Source organism: Zingiber officinale, chromosome 4A (genome assembly GCF_018446385.1).
Source record: "Zingiber officinale cultivar Zhangliang chromosome 4A, Zo_v1.1, whole genome shotgun sequence".
Taxonomy (NCBI): domain Eukaryota; kingdom Viridiplantae; phylum Streptophyta; class Magnoliopsida; order Zingiberales; family Zingiberaceae; genus Zingiber; species Zingiber officinale.
Window position 1 is genome coordinate 121,683,477 of NC_055992.1, and position 16,877 is coordinate 121,700,353.

General features: G+C 39.5%; 1 protein-coding gene across 1 annotated transcript; it reads left to right on the forward strand.

Moving 5' to 3' along the window:
• The first annotated feature begins 528 nt into the window (after window positions 1-528).
• LOC121970832 lies at window positions 529-16,789 on the forward strand. Its single transcript, XM_042521810.1, has 7 exons — window positions 529-835; window positions 1,807-1,878; window positions 1,979-2,046; window positions 9,247-9,394; window positions 9,473-9,556; window positions 12,466-12,540; window positions 13,681-16,789. Exons 1-7 carry the CDS (start codon window positions 590-592, stop codon window positions 13,684-13,686), a joined length of 699 nt encoding a protein of 232 aa, XP_042377744.1. The 5' UTR covers window positions 529-589; the 3' UTR covers window positions 13,687-16,789.
• Window positions 16,790-16,877: the final 88 nt, after the last annotated feature.

Genomic DNA, 16,877 nt, shown 5'->3' on the forward strand with positions numbered 1-16,877 from the left:
CTCCCTGACCCGATTGCTAATGCTCATTTTGACAAGCACGACCATTCAGAGTCACTTTCTGTTGAATCAGAGTCTTTAAACAATCAATATCATAGTCACCTTTCTAGTGAGTCATCTTCTTCATCTATAGAATCTATAATTGGAATAGTTGTTACAATTATAAAAAAATGTTTTTTAGGAAAAAAGGATTATTGTGGAATTGAGACGTTATTTTAATAATAAATGAAAAGGACATTTTTTTTATTTTGCTATTCCAATAGAAATTGTTTTTTCCCCCAAAATCTTCCCTTCTCATTTGAGCAATATCCCATAAAATATTTCAAATTATTATTTTAATTGGAAAAAGTTCCTTGAATTTTCCAAATTTTATTTGCCGTGTGATTCTGCAATCTAACTTGAGGGTATTTTGCAAATAAAGGATAGACTTCGAGAACCTTTGTAGAATATCTTGAAACTATAAGAGGGAGCAAAGTGAAATTTTCATCAGACTTCTAATTGTTTTCAAATATAAAACCTTGTTTCGAGTCTTTTTGCTGCATTGTTTTTCTCCGTGCCAAAGTAAGGAGAGAGAGGGAAAGAGGGGGAGGTGATGGTCGGTGATTTCATACTGCGTGTCGACTCGGTCGTCGGATCGGCGGCGTGCGTGGATTCTTCTCGCTGCGGCAAAGGATCGCTGGCGTCGTACGGCGTTGCGTCAGCGCCGGGTTGCTCGGTCAGCGGGATGACCAATGGTGATGGTAAGAATTGTGGCGAAGTGGTCGAGTGCCGGATTTGCCAAGAGGAAGGGGATGAATGCGACTTGGAATCCCCTTGTGCTTGCACGGGAACCCTCAAGGTATCTGTATCCTCTTCAACTCTTCCCCTCCTCAAGGTTCTGGAAGAATTTTCCCCCGTTAATCATAGTGTTGTGTTTCAAAAGTTTTTTTTTTTTTTTTAAAAAAAAGTAGTGATTTTGCTTCACTTTGTGAATTAGTAACTCGGATTCTCGTGTACTTCAGATATGTAATCTATGTTTTTGTACATGTAGAAGAGTCAATGGACTATTACGCTGCATTGTTCGTCTGAAGGAATAAATACCATAGTTATTCTTTTTTTTATCCTCTTTTTGGATTTTGTTTATGGGGTTTACATGTCCTTATCATCACAGGTTGACGGCTTTCATAAATAATATTTTGTAGTTTTTGACAACTCATCGTGTGGACATACTTGATAGACAATCTTTTTAAAGGCTCTCAAAATAGAAGCGTTGTGGGTAAGTGAAGTTCATATAATTGCTGCCAAATTTTATAACTCGGTTTCTTATTCTTGGCACATGCTTCTCCTGCACAATCTCTTTTTGATTCCTGTTTTTATCCGTTTGTATCATTATACAATAACCCTACAATTATAGCAGAACACTGTTGCATTAATAAGAAACTGTAATTTCGTAGTACTTTCCTGCTTTTTTGATGGAAGATTACTGCTGCTAAATTTAACATATAGCAAATTCTGAAAGAGAATTAACTGAATATAAGGAAACAAATAACATTAACGCACGGTAATCATTCTAGTAGAGTATTAGAGTTAAGGTCCCACTTCTGTTTCTCAACTTTTGCAACTAACTGTTAGATGATTTCAACTTTTTGTTGTAACTTCTTTGGTTTTCCATGTCTTTTCTTTGTAAAGATGGGTTTGTTTTATTTTCACTCAGTCATGTGATTTCTGGGAGATTGATTTTGTCTGTTCGTTAGTTCTTTTTCATTTGGTGGTAAATTAGTGTTATTACAGTCTGGTAATTATTTAACTTTCTTGTATTGGTTTATACAGTTTGCCCATAGAAAATGTATACAGAAATGGTGCAATAAGAAAGGGAATATCACTTGTGAAATCTGCAACCAGGTTACTGTCCAAATGATTTTATGAGAATGTACACCATTTTTGGCATGCTTTTCTATTTTTTTAAATAAAGAGATTACTGAAAAAAAAACTTCTATAATAGGCTTTTGCTCCAGATTATGTTTCCCCCTCAAGTGAAATTGGTCTCAATATAACGACAATTGATATCAGGTACTTGCTAATATTTATATTATGTACAAGCATAAAGTGTTCGAAATTGTTTTGAAATATATTGTCAGTTTTTGGTTGAATTTTTTGATTAGTTTCTTTGAACTACCAAACTTTTCATGTTTACACCAAATAACATTTATATTTAGAAATTACATCAAACATTGTAGACACAATTAAGTTCATGCAATTCATCTTCAATTCATAAGAATTTGATGCACCGTTGCCTACCATGAACACTTTTACAAAACTTTTTTTGACAGGACTGCTTAGCGAACAGAAGAAAGTTGTACTGATTTAAAATTTTTTAACCTTACTTTAATATGTTTTTCTATTAATTAATTATGTATTTATATGTTCACACACACACATTTCGACGAATGTTGGGGCTTAAATAATAGTTGGAAAAATTCAGTATCGATATGGATCGCCTATGCTAGATTGGTATTGGCAATGGTTGATCTAAGAAATCAACATTGATCCTGTCCGAAAGTCGAAGAGACGGAAAGTCGGCAATGTGGCGCTCACGCTGACCTCCTGTGGACTCCGCGCGGACCTGCAACACAAATTACGTCAGTGTCGAGCTAGGGAAGAGGTCCCGGTGTTGTCCTCCGACGCTCAAGTCAGTCACCAGCGATGAAGTGGAAAGCGGAGCAATAAGAAGACTACTGTAGCATAAACAGTGAATATCGCATACCTCCGCCGATACTTGGACCCCCTTTATATAGACCTCCGTAGCGCACACGCACGCTTTCCAAGGCAAGTACGCTTCTCAAAGCTTTCCTTGAAAAGACTCGTTAGTAAAGTATCCCTGACACAGTACCTTAACAGGCCGAACATATCTCTGAAGCGACAGTGGAAGCTTCCGCCGTACGATCTTCTGACAGTCAATGCCTTGTGTCGGCGGCACCAACTCCCAAAAGGATATCACTGGATATCAAGAGTGTACTGCTGGGTCGAGCGGATTGGCCGCTCGGCTGGATATTCGCCGCTCTGACACCCAGTCCGGTCGGCAAGAACCTCGATACTCCTTTCTGCTTAACCGAAGTTCCACTATGCCACTGTCGAGATCTTCTGTCAGGCCGAGCAAGGTAGCCGCTCGGCCGAAGTTGAACTATGTCGATCAGGCTCTAATGTCTGGTCGAGCGGGGTAGCCGCTTGGCTCGGTTTCTGCACGTCGTTCTCCCTTGAGCGCCGATCGTTTGATTGCTCTCCATGTCGAAGGCGACGGTGGGTCAAAGCCTTCTCCCCGGTCGGGGCATACTTCGCCCGACCGGCCTATACCATCTATGTGTTGACAACCTTGACTTTGACCTCCACCGTGGCAGCGGGGTGGGACCCTTCATCAGCACCGCATCACAAGCCTCCCCCTCAAGTTTAGTCGAAAGAGGTTGTAAGTCCGACTGACTGGATAATTGTCTGAGCAGATTTCCTTCCGATCGGCCTTTGGCATCAGCTTAGCTTCTGATTGGGATAAGACTGCTCCTTGCCGATCGACCTTCGGAGCATTTTGAAGAATAATGTCGAACGACCACTATATCTCGAATTTCGAACTCTTGAATAACCCAGGCTCACGACCGGCTATTCATCGACGCTTGCCTGCTTATTGAGCCATGGGTTTAAGGTTGCCACTCGACCATTGAGGAAGGTTAGGTGAACACCGGGGTTTAAGGTCGCCGCTCGACTGTTGATGTGATCCTGGGTTTAAGGTTGTCGCTCGACCGTTGATGTGATCCCGGATTTAAAGTCGCTGCTCGACCGTTGAGGGAGATTAGACGATCACTGGGGTTTATGGTAGCCGCTCGACCATTGACGAAGACATGCGTTTAAGGTCGCCGCTCGACCGTTGACGGAGACACGCGTTTAAGGTCGCCACTTGACTGTTGATGGAGGCACACGTTTAAGGTCACCGCTCGACCGTTGATGGAGACATGCGTTTAAGGTCACCGCTTGACCGTTGATGGAGACACGCGTTCAAGGTCGCCGCTCGACCGTTGTCGTAAACTCGATATAGACCCGGGTTTAAGGTCGCCGCTCGACCGTCAATGGAGACAAGAGTTTAAGGTCGCCGCTCGACCGTCGATGGAGACAAGAGTTTAAAGTCCCCGCTCGACCGTTGAGAGAGACGCATTTCAAGAGGCCTTCGCTTTTTATTCACATTTTGCCCTACATTTGAGAGACATACAAAAATACATGGTATTCATTCGTGCACCTCTCATCCGACCTGTAGGTTTGGAGATGATTCGCGCTCCACAGCTTTGCCTTCTTTTTAGGTCCCCGATCGATCGTGATTAATATGGTGGCCTCCGTCCGACTTGGGTGAATTTTGGACTTGCTCCTTTTTCTTCGTAGACCAACCCATGAAGCTTCTTGGTGACGGCGTTCACCTCCAAGCGCGGGTTCTTCCGAGCGCTCCTTGCTTCAGACTTGACCATCTCGACATAGCATCGCCGAGCTGATCGCCCTTGACTTCGCCCACCCGGTCGTCCACCGGGAACTTGATTTTTTAGTAGTAAGTGGACACTATCGCCCGGAACTCGTTGAGGGTCAGTCAGCCCAATATGACATTATAGGCCGACGGTGCGTCTATCACGATGAAGTTGGTGGCCCTTGTTCTCCTCAAGGACTCCTCCCCGAACGAGATGGCCAGTCGGGTCTGTCCGAGCGGCAGAATCTCGTTGCCTGTAAAGCCGTACAGAGGGGTCGTCATGGGCAGCAACTCATTTCGATCGATTTGTAACTGATCGAAGGCCTTCCTGAAAATGATCGAACATCCCTATATCAATAAAAGTTCGGTGAATGGTGTAATTAGCAATTACCACTCGGATGATTAGCGCGTCGTCATGAGGGATCTCCACTCCCTTCAAATCGCTGGGGATGAAGTTGATTTCGGGCCCTTCTGCCTTCTCCCTGCTGCATCTTACAGCGTGGATCTCCAGTCGCCGAGCATGCGACTTCCTGGTTCTGTTGGAGTCGCCGTTGGTCGGCCCTTCGGCAATCATGCCTATCTCTCCTCGGGAAGCGTTGTTCCTGTTTTCTTCTTCCCGAGCGGATGGCCTATTTCGCTCGGCCGAGATTCGGGAGGGATCAATGTCAACCCTCTGCTGATGCTGGTGGTGTCGCTCAGGCGCCCTTTTGTCGTCCTCTCGCCGCTCCGCAGAGCAATGTCTCTATCGCCGATCAGGAGAAGGTGATCAGCGCTGGTATCCTCTTGGGGCCGGTCAGTTGATTGGTGTTAAACCGCAGCAATCACGCGTGTTGTGGGTCGCCGACTGGTTGAACAAACAAAACATCGGCGTCCATACCTTGCCCTTTGACGCCTTCGGTCGACCGGAAGCCACATGTTGCACGACATGTGTCCTGATCTCCTGGTGCGGCCGCGCTCCTTCGACCCTCGACCCCTTGGGTGGCTGATGGTTGCTCGATGGTCGGCGCTCGGTCGGCGTCGAGGGTTTGATCGACGCCTCTTTTCTTCTGGCCGCTTGGGCTTCTTCTACGTTTATATATTCGTTGGTCTTCTTGAGCATGTGGTCGAAGTCCCTGGGCGGCTTCCTGATGAGCAATCGGAAGAAATCTCACTTGACGAGCACCTGGGTGAAGGCGTTTATCATTGTCTCGGATGAGACCGAGGGGATGTCCATGTCAACTTGGTTGAACCGCTGGATATACGCTCGGAGCGCTTCCTTGGGCCCTTGCTTTAGGGCAAAGAGGCTGATGCTCGTCTTCTGGTAGCGTTGGCTGCTGGCGAAATGATGCTGGAACGCGGCTCAGGAAATCTTTGAAGCTTCGTATTGAGCCGTCTGGTAATCTTCGGAACTAGCGCTACGCCGATCCGGAGAGTGTAGTGAGAAAGACTTGGTACTTCTCTCCGTCCGTGTACTGGTGCAGCGTGGCTTCGTTATCGAACCGATCCAGATGATCATCTGGATCAGTCGATTCGTTGTACGTCCTGATCGCCAGCGGGGTATAGTGTCTGGGCAGAGGGTCTTGTAAGATCTCCCCTGAGAACTGTCAGTTGATCTGTTCGGATGACGCATTGTTTCGGGGCGCCTTGCTTTTTCGTGTATCCCGGATGGGAGCATCATTCGATGATGATTCCCGCTCTTGATGCGCCTGGGCTATCTCCGAAGGGGTTTGGAACAAAGCGCGATGGAAGGAGATCGGTGCGGGCGGCGCTTCACCCTGCGTGCCGGTCGACCTTCGGTTCTGCCCCTATACGGAGATTTGCTGCTCGGGCTTGAACGAGCATCTCAAGCTCATCCTGAGTGAGCGTCATGGTGGTAAGTCGTCCAACATTCTCCATCTTCTCGGCTCGGATGTAGGTGACGTTCACACAGACGACGCTAAATATGATCCTGTCCGAAAGTCGAAGAGACGGAAAGCTGGAGATGTGGCGCTCACGCTGACCTCCTGTGGACTCCGTGCGGACCTGCAACTACGTCAGTGCTGAGCCAAGAAGGGGTCCCCGCATTGGCCCTCCGATGCTCAAGTCAGTCACGGGCGATGAAGTGAAAGCGGAGCAACAAGAAGACTACTATAGCACAAACAATGAATATCGCATACCCCCGCCAATACTTGGACCCCCTTTATATAGAGCTTCAGTAGCGTGTAGGCATGCTTTCCAAGGCGAGCACGCTTCTCAAAGCTTTCCCTGAAAAGACTCGTTAGTAAAGTGTCTCTGACACAGTACCTTAACAGGCCGAGCATATCTCTAAAGCGACAGTGGAAGCTTCCGCCGTACGATTTTCTGACAGCCCATGCCCCGTGTCAGCGGCACCAACTCCCAAAAGGATATCACTAGATATCAAGAGTGTACTGCTGGGCTTAGCGGATTGGTCGCTTGGCCGGATATTCGCCGCTCTGGCGCCCAGTCCGATCGGCAAGAACCTCGATACTCCTTTCTACTTGACCGAAGTTCCACTATGCCATTGTCGAGACCTTCTGTCAGGCCGAGCGGGGTAGCTGCTCGGCCGAAGTTGAACTATGTCGATCATGCTATGATGTTTGGCCGAGCGAGGTAGCCGCTTGGCTTAGCTTCTGCACGTCGTTCTCCCTTGAGCGTTAGTGGTTTGATTGCTCTCCGTGTCGAAGGCGACGGCGGGTCGGAGCCTTCTCCTCGGTCGGGGCATACTTCGCCCGACTGGCCTATACCATCTACGCGTTGACGACCTTGACTTTGACCTCCACTGTGGCAGCGGGATGGGGCCCTTCATCATCACTGCATCAAACATCTCACAAAGATTGAGGGGAGTGTAGAGAAGCTAGGGATTCCAAGAAATTAGCTAGCAATGAATTAGATTGCATTAAAAAATTAATGTAATTCCTTGAAATTTGGTCAAATTGGGAGTGAAAATGGATGACATCAAGTCAAAACTTGATCAAATTGAGATGACTTCAAAAAATCAGTTTGATTCTTAGGGACTTCCAGAAAGGAAAAAATCATCACTGCCCTTTAAATTGCTTAGCTTTGCTTACTATGAATCTAGGATCTGTCATTCAACTCACACTCATCCATCTTCACACTCATCCATCTTTCTCTCTCTTGCTATTGATAGCTTGCTTTTTTGTGGACCAAGATAGCTTATTACGGATCAAGAGAATGCCATAATGTTTTGTAATCAACAACAATTGCTCCTCCTTCAAGTAAAAGGCCAATTTGAATTTGGTTAGAGACTCGACTAAACTGTGATGTTCAATAATAAATAAATATAGATTTTATTAAAATATACTTTAACATATTATTGAGAAATCTTTACTAAAAATATTAGTATTAATGATTGTGATTTTTTTTTATTTATGTCATCTTAATAAATATGACCTTATTTGTATATTGCATTATTAACAATTGGATGATAAAAAATTTTCTTAAAATTTTAGAACATCTACCGTAATCTCTATATAAATGCTTTTACTATATCTGTCTTATTTTTAATTTTTTCCATTCTGATTTCACTGTTCCTACCAATCTGGTGCAACTAGTACTTGGATTTCGGTTATGTGATCCTGATCCTGATATCATTTAGACAACTATGTCTTAAATATAGCATAAAATAGAGTCGACAGGTGGATGCATTGTGGAGGTATGCTTACTTGTTCAAAGAACATTAGGTAAGTCTATGGCAGCATAGCAGATAAGATAAACGCGGAGGATCTATAAATGAAGTCATCGACATAGGATGGGGGAAGATGGGAGGAGGAAAAACTAGTGAGGTGGTTGTGGGGGACCAGAGGGTGGGAGGAAGGAGAGAACGCCATGAAGGAGAAGGAGTAGCAGGATAGAGGGTGGGGGAGGACACTGAGGAGGGATCTGTCACGTTAGAACCATTAGAAGTGGGGATTGCTACAAGTAGAGGTTGAAGGAAGAGGAGAGGATAAACCAAGTGGATACTGAGGGTTATTGATAGAGGAGAGGGATGGTGGCTTTGAGACAAAATCTGGAACTTGGGTAGTAGACTTTACAGTGCAAATTAGGCAATTAAGTTCTTCAGGTTGTAATAAATGTCTGGATCACTCTACAAGCTAATTTTTCTTAATTTTGTTAAGCATCATATTAAATTCAGGAAGTTATTGCTTATGTCTGCTGGCCAATGATTCATGATTTGAAATCTCTCTCTGTCATACCATATCTTATTGAAATGGTTTGATCATTAAGAGGAGTTATGAATTCTAGTTAATAATCAGGAGTTGATCTATTATGCTACTCAATTAAATGCCTATATTATAATCAGAATTCATTAGGTGTAATTGATGTGTTTTAAAATTAGGAAATTTTTAAATTTGGAAGTTTAAAAGTTTTGGGATTTTATTTGAAGAAGGCAGCCCGGTGCACGAAGCTCCCGCCATGCGGGGTCTCGGGGAAGGATCCATTGTACGCAGCCTTACCCTGCTTTTTGCAAGAGACTATTTCCAGGATTCGAACCCGTGACCTTTTGGTCATATGGCAACAATTTTACCGTTGCGCCAAGGCTCCCCTTCTATGTCACATGGGATTTTATTTGAAGAAGTCAAGACAAAATGGGAAAAATTGTATTTTAATAAGATAAGTTATTTCTTCTGTGTGAGTTTTATTTCTCTGTGCAGCAGTACTACATTTGAACTACTTGAGCTGTTTGTTACTTGTCATGGGGATTCCTCAAATTAATATGTTTTCTCCTCTACAAATTCTCAAATCATGAATCTACTCATAACTCGCTATTTTCCTAGGCAAAGTTGGAGTTCACAATTTGACCTTCGAGAGTCACATTTACTTGCCATCTCGGCTGCAGAACAGGAATTGCTAAATGCAGATTATGAAGATTATGCTGCTGCTGGTTCCCGTGTGATCGCTTTTTGTCATACAGTTGCTCTAATTGTATGCTTGATTGCTTTGTTACTACTTAAGAGTCCCTTGCAAGTATGAAATTTCTAATTTGATTCTGGCCTTTTACAGTTGATGTTGCTTCTCTTTATCCGACAAGTTCTTAATGCAATGAAGGAAGCTGGAATGATGCAGGACATATCATCAATATGTGATGTAAGATGATTTTATGCTCCTTCCTGATAACTTTAGGTCATTTTTCCTAAGACTGAAAAAATTAGTGATGGAAAAAGTAGGTGCAGGAAAAGGTGGAAACTATAATTTTTCCTTGTTTTCTTGGGAGTAAAAAGTTGAAGGGAAAAATTTCTTGAAGGAATTAAATGTCTCCGAATCAGCCAAAGCCTATCTGCCCAAAACTAGTGGAAATTTTTTTTGATATCACTTTTCTCATGTGGTTGTCAGTGATTGGTGGCATCACTTTTTTCAAGTGATTTTCCATCCTTCATAGGAAACATGTGGAACAGAATATTTTTGTTGGATATCCACAGATTTTTTTTCCCTCAATATTGGTATTTTTTTCACCTCATTTCCTTCCCCATAGGAACCACAGCCTTAGGTTTTGAAATGTGAATATACTGCTGGTAATCTGGTTGCAAAGTAAAGAACATCATAATGTTTTTTAACTAAAATATCAACTATACAATACAATTCTTAAGTATCCATGTTTTCACACTCTTCCAACATCATCACACAATATCACAAAACAATGTTGGAAAATCATATCATGAAGTTGTGATATAAAAGATTGACATTGACTTGGTAACTTGAACAAAATGGACTATGTTTATGTAGCTGAAAGTGGTTAAGCTCAAATTTCTTGGGATTTAGAGATTAAGCTCAAATTTCTAGTGTATAAACCTTTTTAGTATTTTATCATTGTAAACTCAAATTTCATATGATGACATTTGCTTCTAACCTATTTAGAGAGAAGACTCTTTTGACCAAATTTTTAACTTGAGATGTTTTTGTATAGAAAGGCATCTCATTGTACTTTAGTGTTCTTGCCTTCTAACTCTTGTTTTTTTATTAAGATTTATTTTTATTTCATGCACGGACTTGACTTTTGCTAAACCTTTTTGCTACACATACTTAGACAAGTATCTGAAAGGATTATTTGGATATTTATTTTAGAAGTAACACATTGTTGTGCCAGTAAGTTGGTTATTATGGTGAAGTTCATTTAGTAGAAGCATTGACACAACACAATGAAAGGGTAAAGATACCATCCCCACCCAGAGGAAAGTTACTGATTCTTACCTAGAGAAAAAGAAATTGCAAATTGTATTAACTCATGAACATGCCCATTACATCATATCTTAACCCCTTTTCATAGTTTGATAATATGACCTATTCTTTATAAAATAACAAACTTTTCTAATTAACCCCTAGACTTTTCTAAAAATAGACTTAACAACTTTTTTAAAAGTTCCAACAAATTATAAAATTTAATGACTTGGAGAACTTTGAATAATTCTAAATAGAATTAAATTCTTGATTGCATTAAGAGGGAACAAGAATTTAGTTAGAGTTGGAGAATGGGTGAGAAGAGGGAATTAATGATGATGGTGAAATAAAATGATGAAAGGCGGAGATGACCGCAGATTGATAGAAGATTCAATGGAGGAAACAATGTGCGATGGGGAGAGAAGAAAATCATAATAAAAAGTGATGATGGAGAAGATGAATTGGGCAGATTGCAGTGCCCAATGATCAGATTGCAGTGGGCAGATTAGTAACCAAAAAAAAGAAGGAATAATAATTGTGCAGACAGGGAACACAATGTGTTGAATACTAATAATGAACGAAAGTATGATAGGTGGGATGACGGTGGTGGAGGAAAAAAATAGTGATAAGGAAAAACAATAACTGAGAATAGATGCGAAAATATTAAATACCGAATTAGCAATTCGACTCTAATACCATGTGATGTAGCACAACGAAAGGTTAAAGATACGATCCAAAGTTATTTATTTTCACCCAGGGAAAATGAAATTGAAAATTGTGTTAACTCAAAAACTTGTCTATTACGTAAGATCCTAGCTTCTTTTTATGACTTATTCTTATAAAATAACAAACTTTTCTAATAAAACCTTAATTATCTAAATTAAAACCTAACATATTTTTTGAAAAAAAAAATTAACAACTTTTTAAAATTTCCAACAAATTATAAAGATTAATGACTTAGATAAAAGAGACAATCTGGTGCACGAAGTTTCCGCTAATGCAGGGTCCTTAGATTTATTATATGCAACCTTATTTTGCATTGCAAGAGATTATTTCCACTATCCAAATCCGTGGACACGGTCACATAGTGGTAACTTTACCGTTGCGCCAAGGTTCCCCTTCAAAAATTAATGACTTGGATAACTTCAAATAATTCTATATAGAATTAAATTTTTGACTACGTTAAACATGAGTCTTGTTCTTTAGCCTTCATTTTGAATTAGATAATTATGTATAGATAATTTACAGGAAATCTACTCATAACTGATGCAAATAGGTTAGTTATGACAACACATAAACCATCAATTAGATGCTCCTTTGACCTTATTTTAAACTAATTTTATCGAAAGGATCAGCTTAATTAATGTGAACAAAAAATGGAAAAAAAGTGTATAAGTATCCTGCCAACTGCCATGCACCTATTTATGGAAGATGACTTTTAGATCTTGTGCTTTTCCTAGGAGTTATCCAAAGGGGAAATACGTCAACGCTTGTCTTGTTATTTATATTATAATAGTACAGAATGAATACTAACACATGCTTTGGAAATAAGATCAAGTTGATCATCCGAACTTTTTTCAAGATAATCTAACCCCCAACAACTAATTTCATTTTTATTAATGTAAATCAAAACGGTGATAACTTTCTTGCTAGCAATTGAGTAAAAAAAGATATGATCCCTTTTTCAATCATGTTTTTTGTCATTTTGCTTATCATGTTGAAGTTTAATAGGTTTTATCCTTGTCCTGTATATCTTCTGAAACTCTCTTATTTTTATGGTAGCATATTATGGAGAATTTCATGCAATTACACAAACGGTCGGCTCTTTTATATACTTGCAGGTATCTCTCCAGATTGCTGGCCTTCTCCTTCCATGTTATGTGATAGCTCGTTCCTGCTACATTCGGAGACGGCAGGTATGTTTTGAATATGAATAATGAAATTTTGTGCATATTAAGTAGAACTGGCAAATTAGAGATAATTTGACAACACAATCTGATCTGAAACACAATAATTGAAACAAAATCTGAAATGGACACAATACAGATGTATAAATGTGATGACACAAATTGATTATTTTACAATACTTTATTTTCTGTTAAAAAAACTAATAATATAACATAATTCTTAGGCAGGTTAGTTAATCTTATACCTTATAAAACTATATTTTACATTATTTTTTACAACTTTCTATTGATTCAAATGATATAATCCCTTTATGACACGACACAATACGAATTGAGCATAATGCACATTATGAGCCTATACATGTCTCCTGTAAGCATATGGGTGTGCTGAAACAATCATTACAATGTGATTGGTTATTTGATTGGTAAAAATGGCATATCTCCTTCTTGTACAATTACTGGGTAACACATGCCTTCTTAAGGCATACTGACCTATCTTACTCGGACTCGGTATGAATACCCACTCTCGGTGTAGATTCGAAGTGTTTGACATGGTTACTAATAAAAATATTTATACGTAGTCATTAGAGATATCAGGTGTCCATTAAGAGTGATGGTGTCCGAGTCACATTTGATAGGGGATATGAAGGAGATAATGATGAGTCCAAACAGAGTTGTATCGCATGTCAACTCAGAGAGATTGTGATCGAGTATTTGTATTTGATATCGATACGGAAGGGGTAATGGTGAGCCCGAATTCACATTTATTGGTTCTTGGTTGGATCTCCAATTCTTTTTTTCTTTTGAAATTGTTCTTATGTTTTCTCTTTCTAACTGGACCCAACCCAACCATGCAAAACTGATTCTGGTTTTAAAACCAGAGCCAGTTTCATTATTACTATTGGCAATATTATCGAGTTTCTTAGCTAGCATACTATCTTATCAACAATCCAATGTGAAACAAATTCCATCTGGACCATGATTGAGGCCTCTTATCTTTGCCTTTGCTTGATTTTAAGCTCACCCAACATATTGTAATAGAGGTGCTAAAACCCGGAAAAACAAATTTGCAGTATGATAATTCATTTTGTTTAATCTACTGTTCTTCAAAATTTATGTACTGGTATGATGAAACACATGTATTCACAGGTCTAAGGTTTTATGATAAATGCCAGTTCTACGTCTCTCATCTATGAATGGAGAGCTCCTGCTTTCCTAGTTGCCACGACACTTTTACGAAGGAACCGTCATCGAAATTGGAAGGGGTGTATCTTCACACAAGTTCAGACCCCCATTGACAATACATAATTGAGATGTTGCACTATTGTGAACACAACTCATTTCATGAAAAACTAAAATGGATATGTCGGTTTCTGAGATCTTCTCATGTGTTCATCCAATGGAGAAATGGGCACGCTCATAGAAAACAGTCTTGTGGCCAACCTTATATTGGTTTACTGCCTCAAGATCACTAGGTTAGATTATTGAACTGCAATAACTCTAGAGAATATGAAGCGATACCCATTATTTATGGCTCGTGATATTTTACTTTCGTTCGTTCTTCACCTTTGGACCAATGATTGTGTGCTAGGGTTATATGTCGCCTGCATCAGACAGGTAAAGTTTTGAGTTAGTTTAGTGGTTCTGTTTATGCTATAATCTGAACCATTCTTGCGGAACAATTTACCTCAATTTCCATGCACCATGTAGTGAACTTGTGACTAGAACAACATTAGGTCGGTCTAATGGTTAGTACATAAGATATTGTCATCATGAAGTCTGGGATTTGAATCTCGGCAAAGTTGAGGTAAATACCTCTCTTATGTGCTAGTCACTATTCCAAAGGTTAGTAGCTGTCCGTGATTTATCTCCTCTGTATTAGCCTGGAACGGATTAGCCGAGACACTGGGGGTGAATGTATTCATTTTTTACCACCATATGACTAGAACAACAACAAAAAAACACAATAGCAGACTCAGAAACCACACCATTGGGAACAACCAAGTTTCTACATGCCCGTTTAGTCAGTTGCTACAAGGTTGGACAGCGCTAGGATTGCTCCCTTCTGGTGGTGCACTACAAACAAAAAAAAAAAAAATAGTTATTTAGATGAATATTTGCAACTAAATTTTTTTGTCCTTAATTTACAAGAAATTTTGTAATAAAAATATAAATCATCACAAATTAGCAACCTATTTTGTGATAAAAATATTTTTATCATAAATTAATAACAAAATATAATTCATCATAAAAGTCATTGGAAATTAGTGATGAATTTTAATATTTATCGTAGAATCTATAACGAATCCTATATTTGTCCAAATTCTATTTTCGCCAAATTACCGAAGAGTGTAGAAAAGTTTTCGAAATGCTTAACTTATGTATCCTAATTTTAAAAATTATCAACTTACATACTCAATATTCATTTCCCTGTTTAGCTGATTCACCAAATCAATTGCTATACTATAATTTGGACATAATTTTTATTTTTTAAAAATGATTAAAAAAACCTTTTATGACGAAAAAATTTATTATTTTCAATGTAGTATGTCAAATTAATATTTGAGAATATGAATATAATTAGGAGAACTAGAAGAACACATATGTTTTGGTTACATGTCATTTTAAGTACTCTAAGTCCATCAATCGATTTCGAAAAAGATCGATTGATAGATCTAAAGTGTAAGATATGATAATTAAATAAAACAAAGGTTAATCAATAATTATCCTATATAATTTTTTATTTTTTTAAAAAAAATCTGAATTTTAAATGAGTCTTTTTATAATTTATAGGTAAAGAGATAAAAAGAAAATTTTATTTTAGCTACACTGATTAAACGACCAAGACATAATTTTTATTTTTTTAAATGATTAAAAAAGTCTTTTATGATGAAAAAATTTAAAATTCTCAATGTAGTATGTTAAATTAATATTTGAGAACATGAATATAATTAGGAGAACTAGAAGAACACATATAATTTGGTTACATATCATTTTAAGTTCTCTAGGTCCGTTCATCAATCGATTTCGAAAAAGATCGAGAGATCTAAAGTGTAACATACGATAATTAAATAAAATAAAGATTAATCAATAATTTCCTATATGATTTTTTATTTTTTTTAAAAAAATCTGAATTTTAAATGAGTCTATTTATAATTTATAGGTAAAGAGATAAAAAGAAAAGTTTATTTTAGCTACACTGATTAAACGACCAAATGTTTAATTTCCAATAATTGATTTTATCTCCCATGCACTAACCTCTCCCATCGCCCCGATCCATCGCCGCCTTTCCTTTGCTCTAAATCTGTTGTCATCGCTCTTCTTCCTCCGATCTCCGATCCGGTTGTCTTCGTACCTTTCTCCTCCTTGGCCGTTGTGAACATCATCTCCTCCTGTCCTCTTCGACTATCGGCCGCTGCGCAGAAGATCTGTGAGGAGCACGCCGCCACCTCCTAGCCTGCCGCACACCGCCATTTAATTCAAGCATTAAGCCTGCTCTGTCGAAGGAAGCAGACATCAGTGAAGCATATATTTCTGCTGAAAATGGTGACTTTTGCTAAGCCTAAGAACGCTCTGAAACGTGCAGAAGAGTTGGTTAATGTTGGACAAAAGCACGCTGCCCTGCAAGCCCTGCATGATCTAATCACTTCAAAAGGTACAGAGCATGGCAGAAGACTCTAGAGAAATCATGTTCAAATATGTAGAGCTCTGTGCGGACATGAGGAAAGGTTCGATTTACCAAGGATGGCTTGATCCAGTATCGGATCATATGCCAACAAGTAAATGTAAGCTCTCTAGAGGAAGTGATAAAACACTACTCCACGCAGCTTTCAACAGAGATAGCTGAGAAGGCCATAACTCAGGTGCAAGCTTTGGAAGATGTGCTTGACATGGAGGATCTTGAGGCTGATAAGAGACTGAGGATTTAATGCTAAGCTATACTAGTGTGGAGAAGGGAAAGGGCAGATCAGACAGGGAACTTGTTACTCCATGGTCCAAAATCTTGTGGGAGACCTACAAGACAGTGCTTAAGATTCTGCAGAACAATTTCAAATTGGAATTACTGTATGCAGTTTCTAACTCAAGACAGACGCCCGATTGGAGGACATTCAGCACGAGATATAGATAAAGACGGATATTTCTTTTTTACCTTTTAATTCATTGAGCACTAACTTATTTCTTTGGTTAGTAGTTATTTTTACCTTAACTCTATTCACATTTGCTTCATAAGTTTGATATTTGTTTGCATATTCTTTGAGTTGATCTGTTATATTCATGCAATCTCGTCTTTGCTATTCAGCTCATGTAGTGTACGCACACATATGTTGTGTATGATAAGATGATAC

What these genes read in the sequence shown, in the direction of transcription:
- LOC121970832 (XM_042521810.1), top strand. Translation starts at nt 590, where the DNA reads ATGGTCGGTGATTTCATACTGCGTGTCGACTCGGTCGTCGGATCGGCG. An exon ending in CTTGCACGGGAACCCTCAAG is followed by an intron (nt 836 to 1,806) that starts GTATCTGTATCC and finishes TGGTTTATACAG; the next exon opens with TTTGCCCATAGAAAATGTAT. An exon ending in CTTGTGAAATCTGCAACCAG is followed by an intron (nt 1,879 to 1,978) that starts GTTACTGTCCAA and finishes CTTCTATAATAG; the next exon opens with GCTTTTGCTCCAGATTATGT.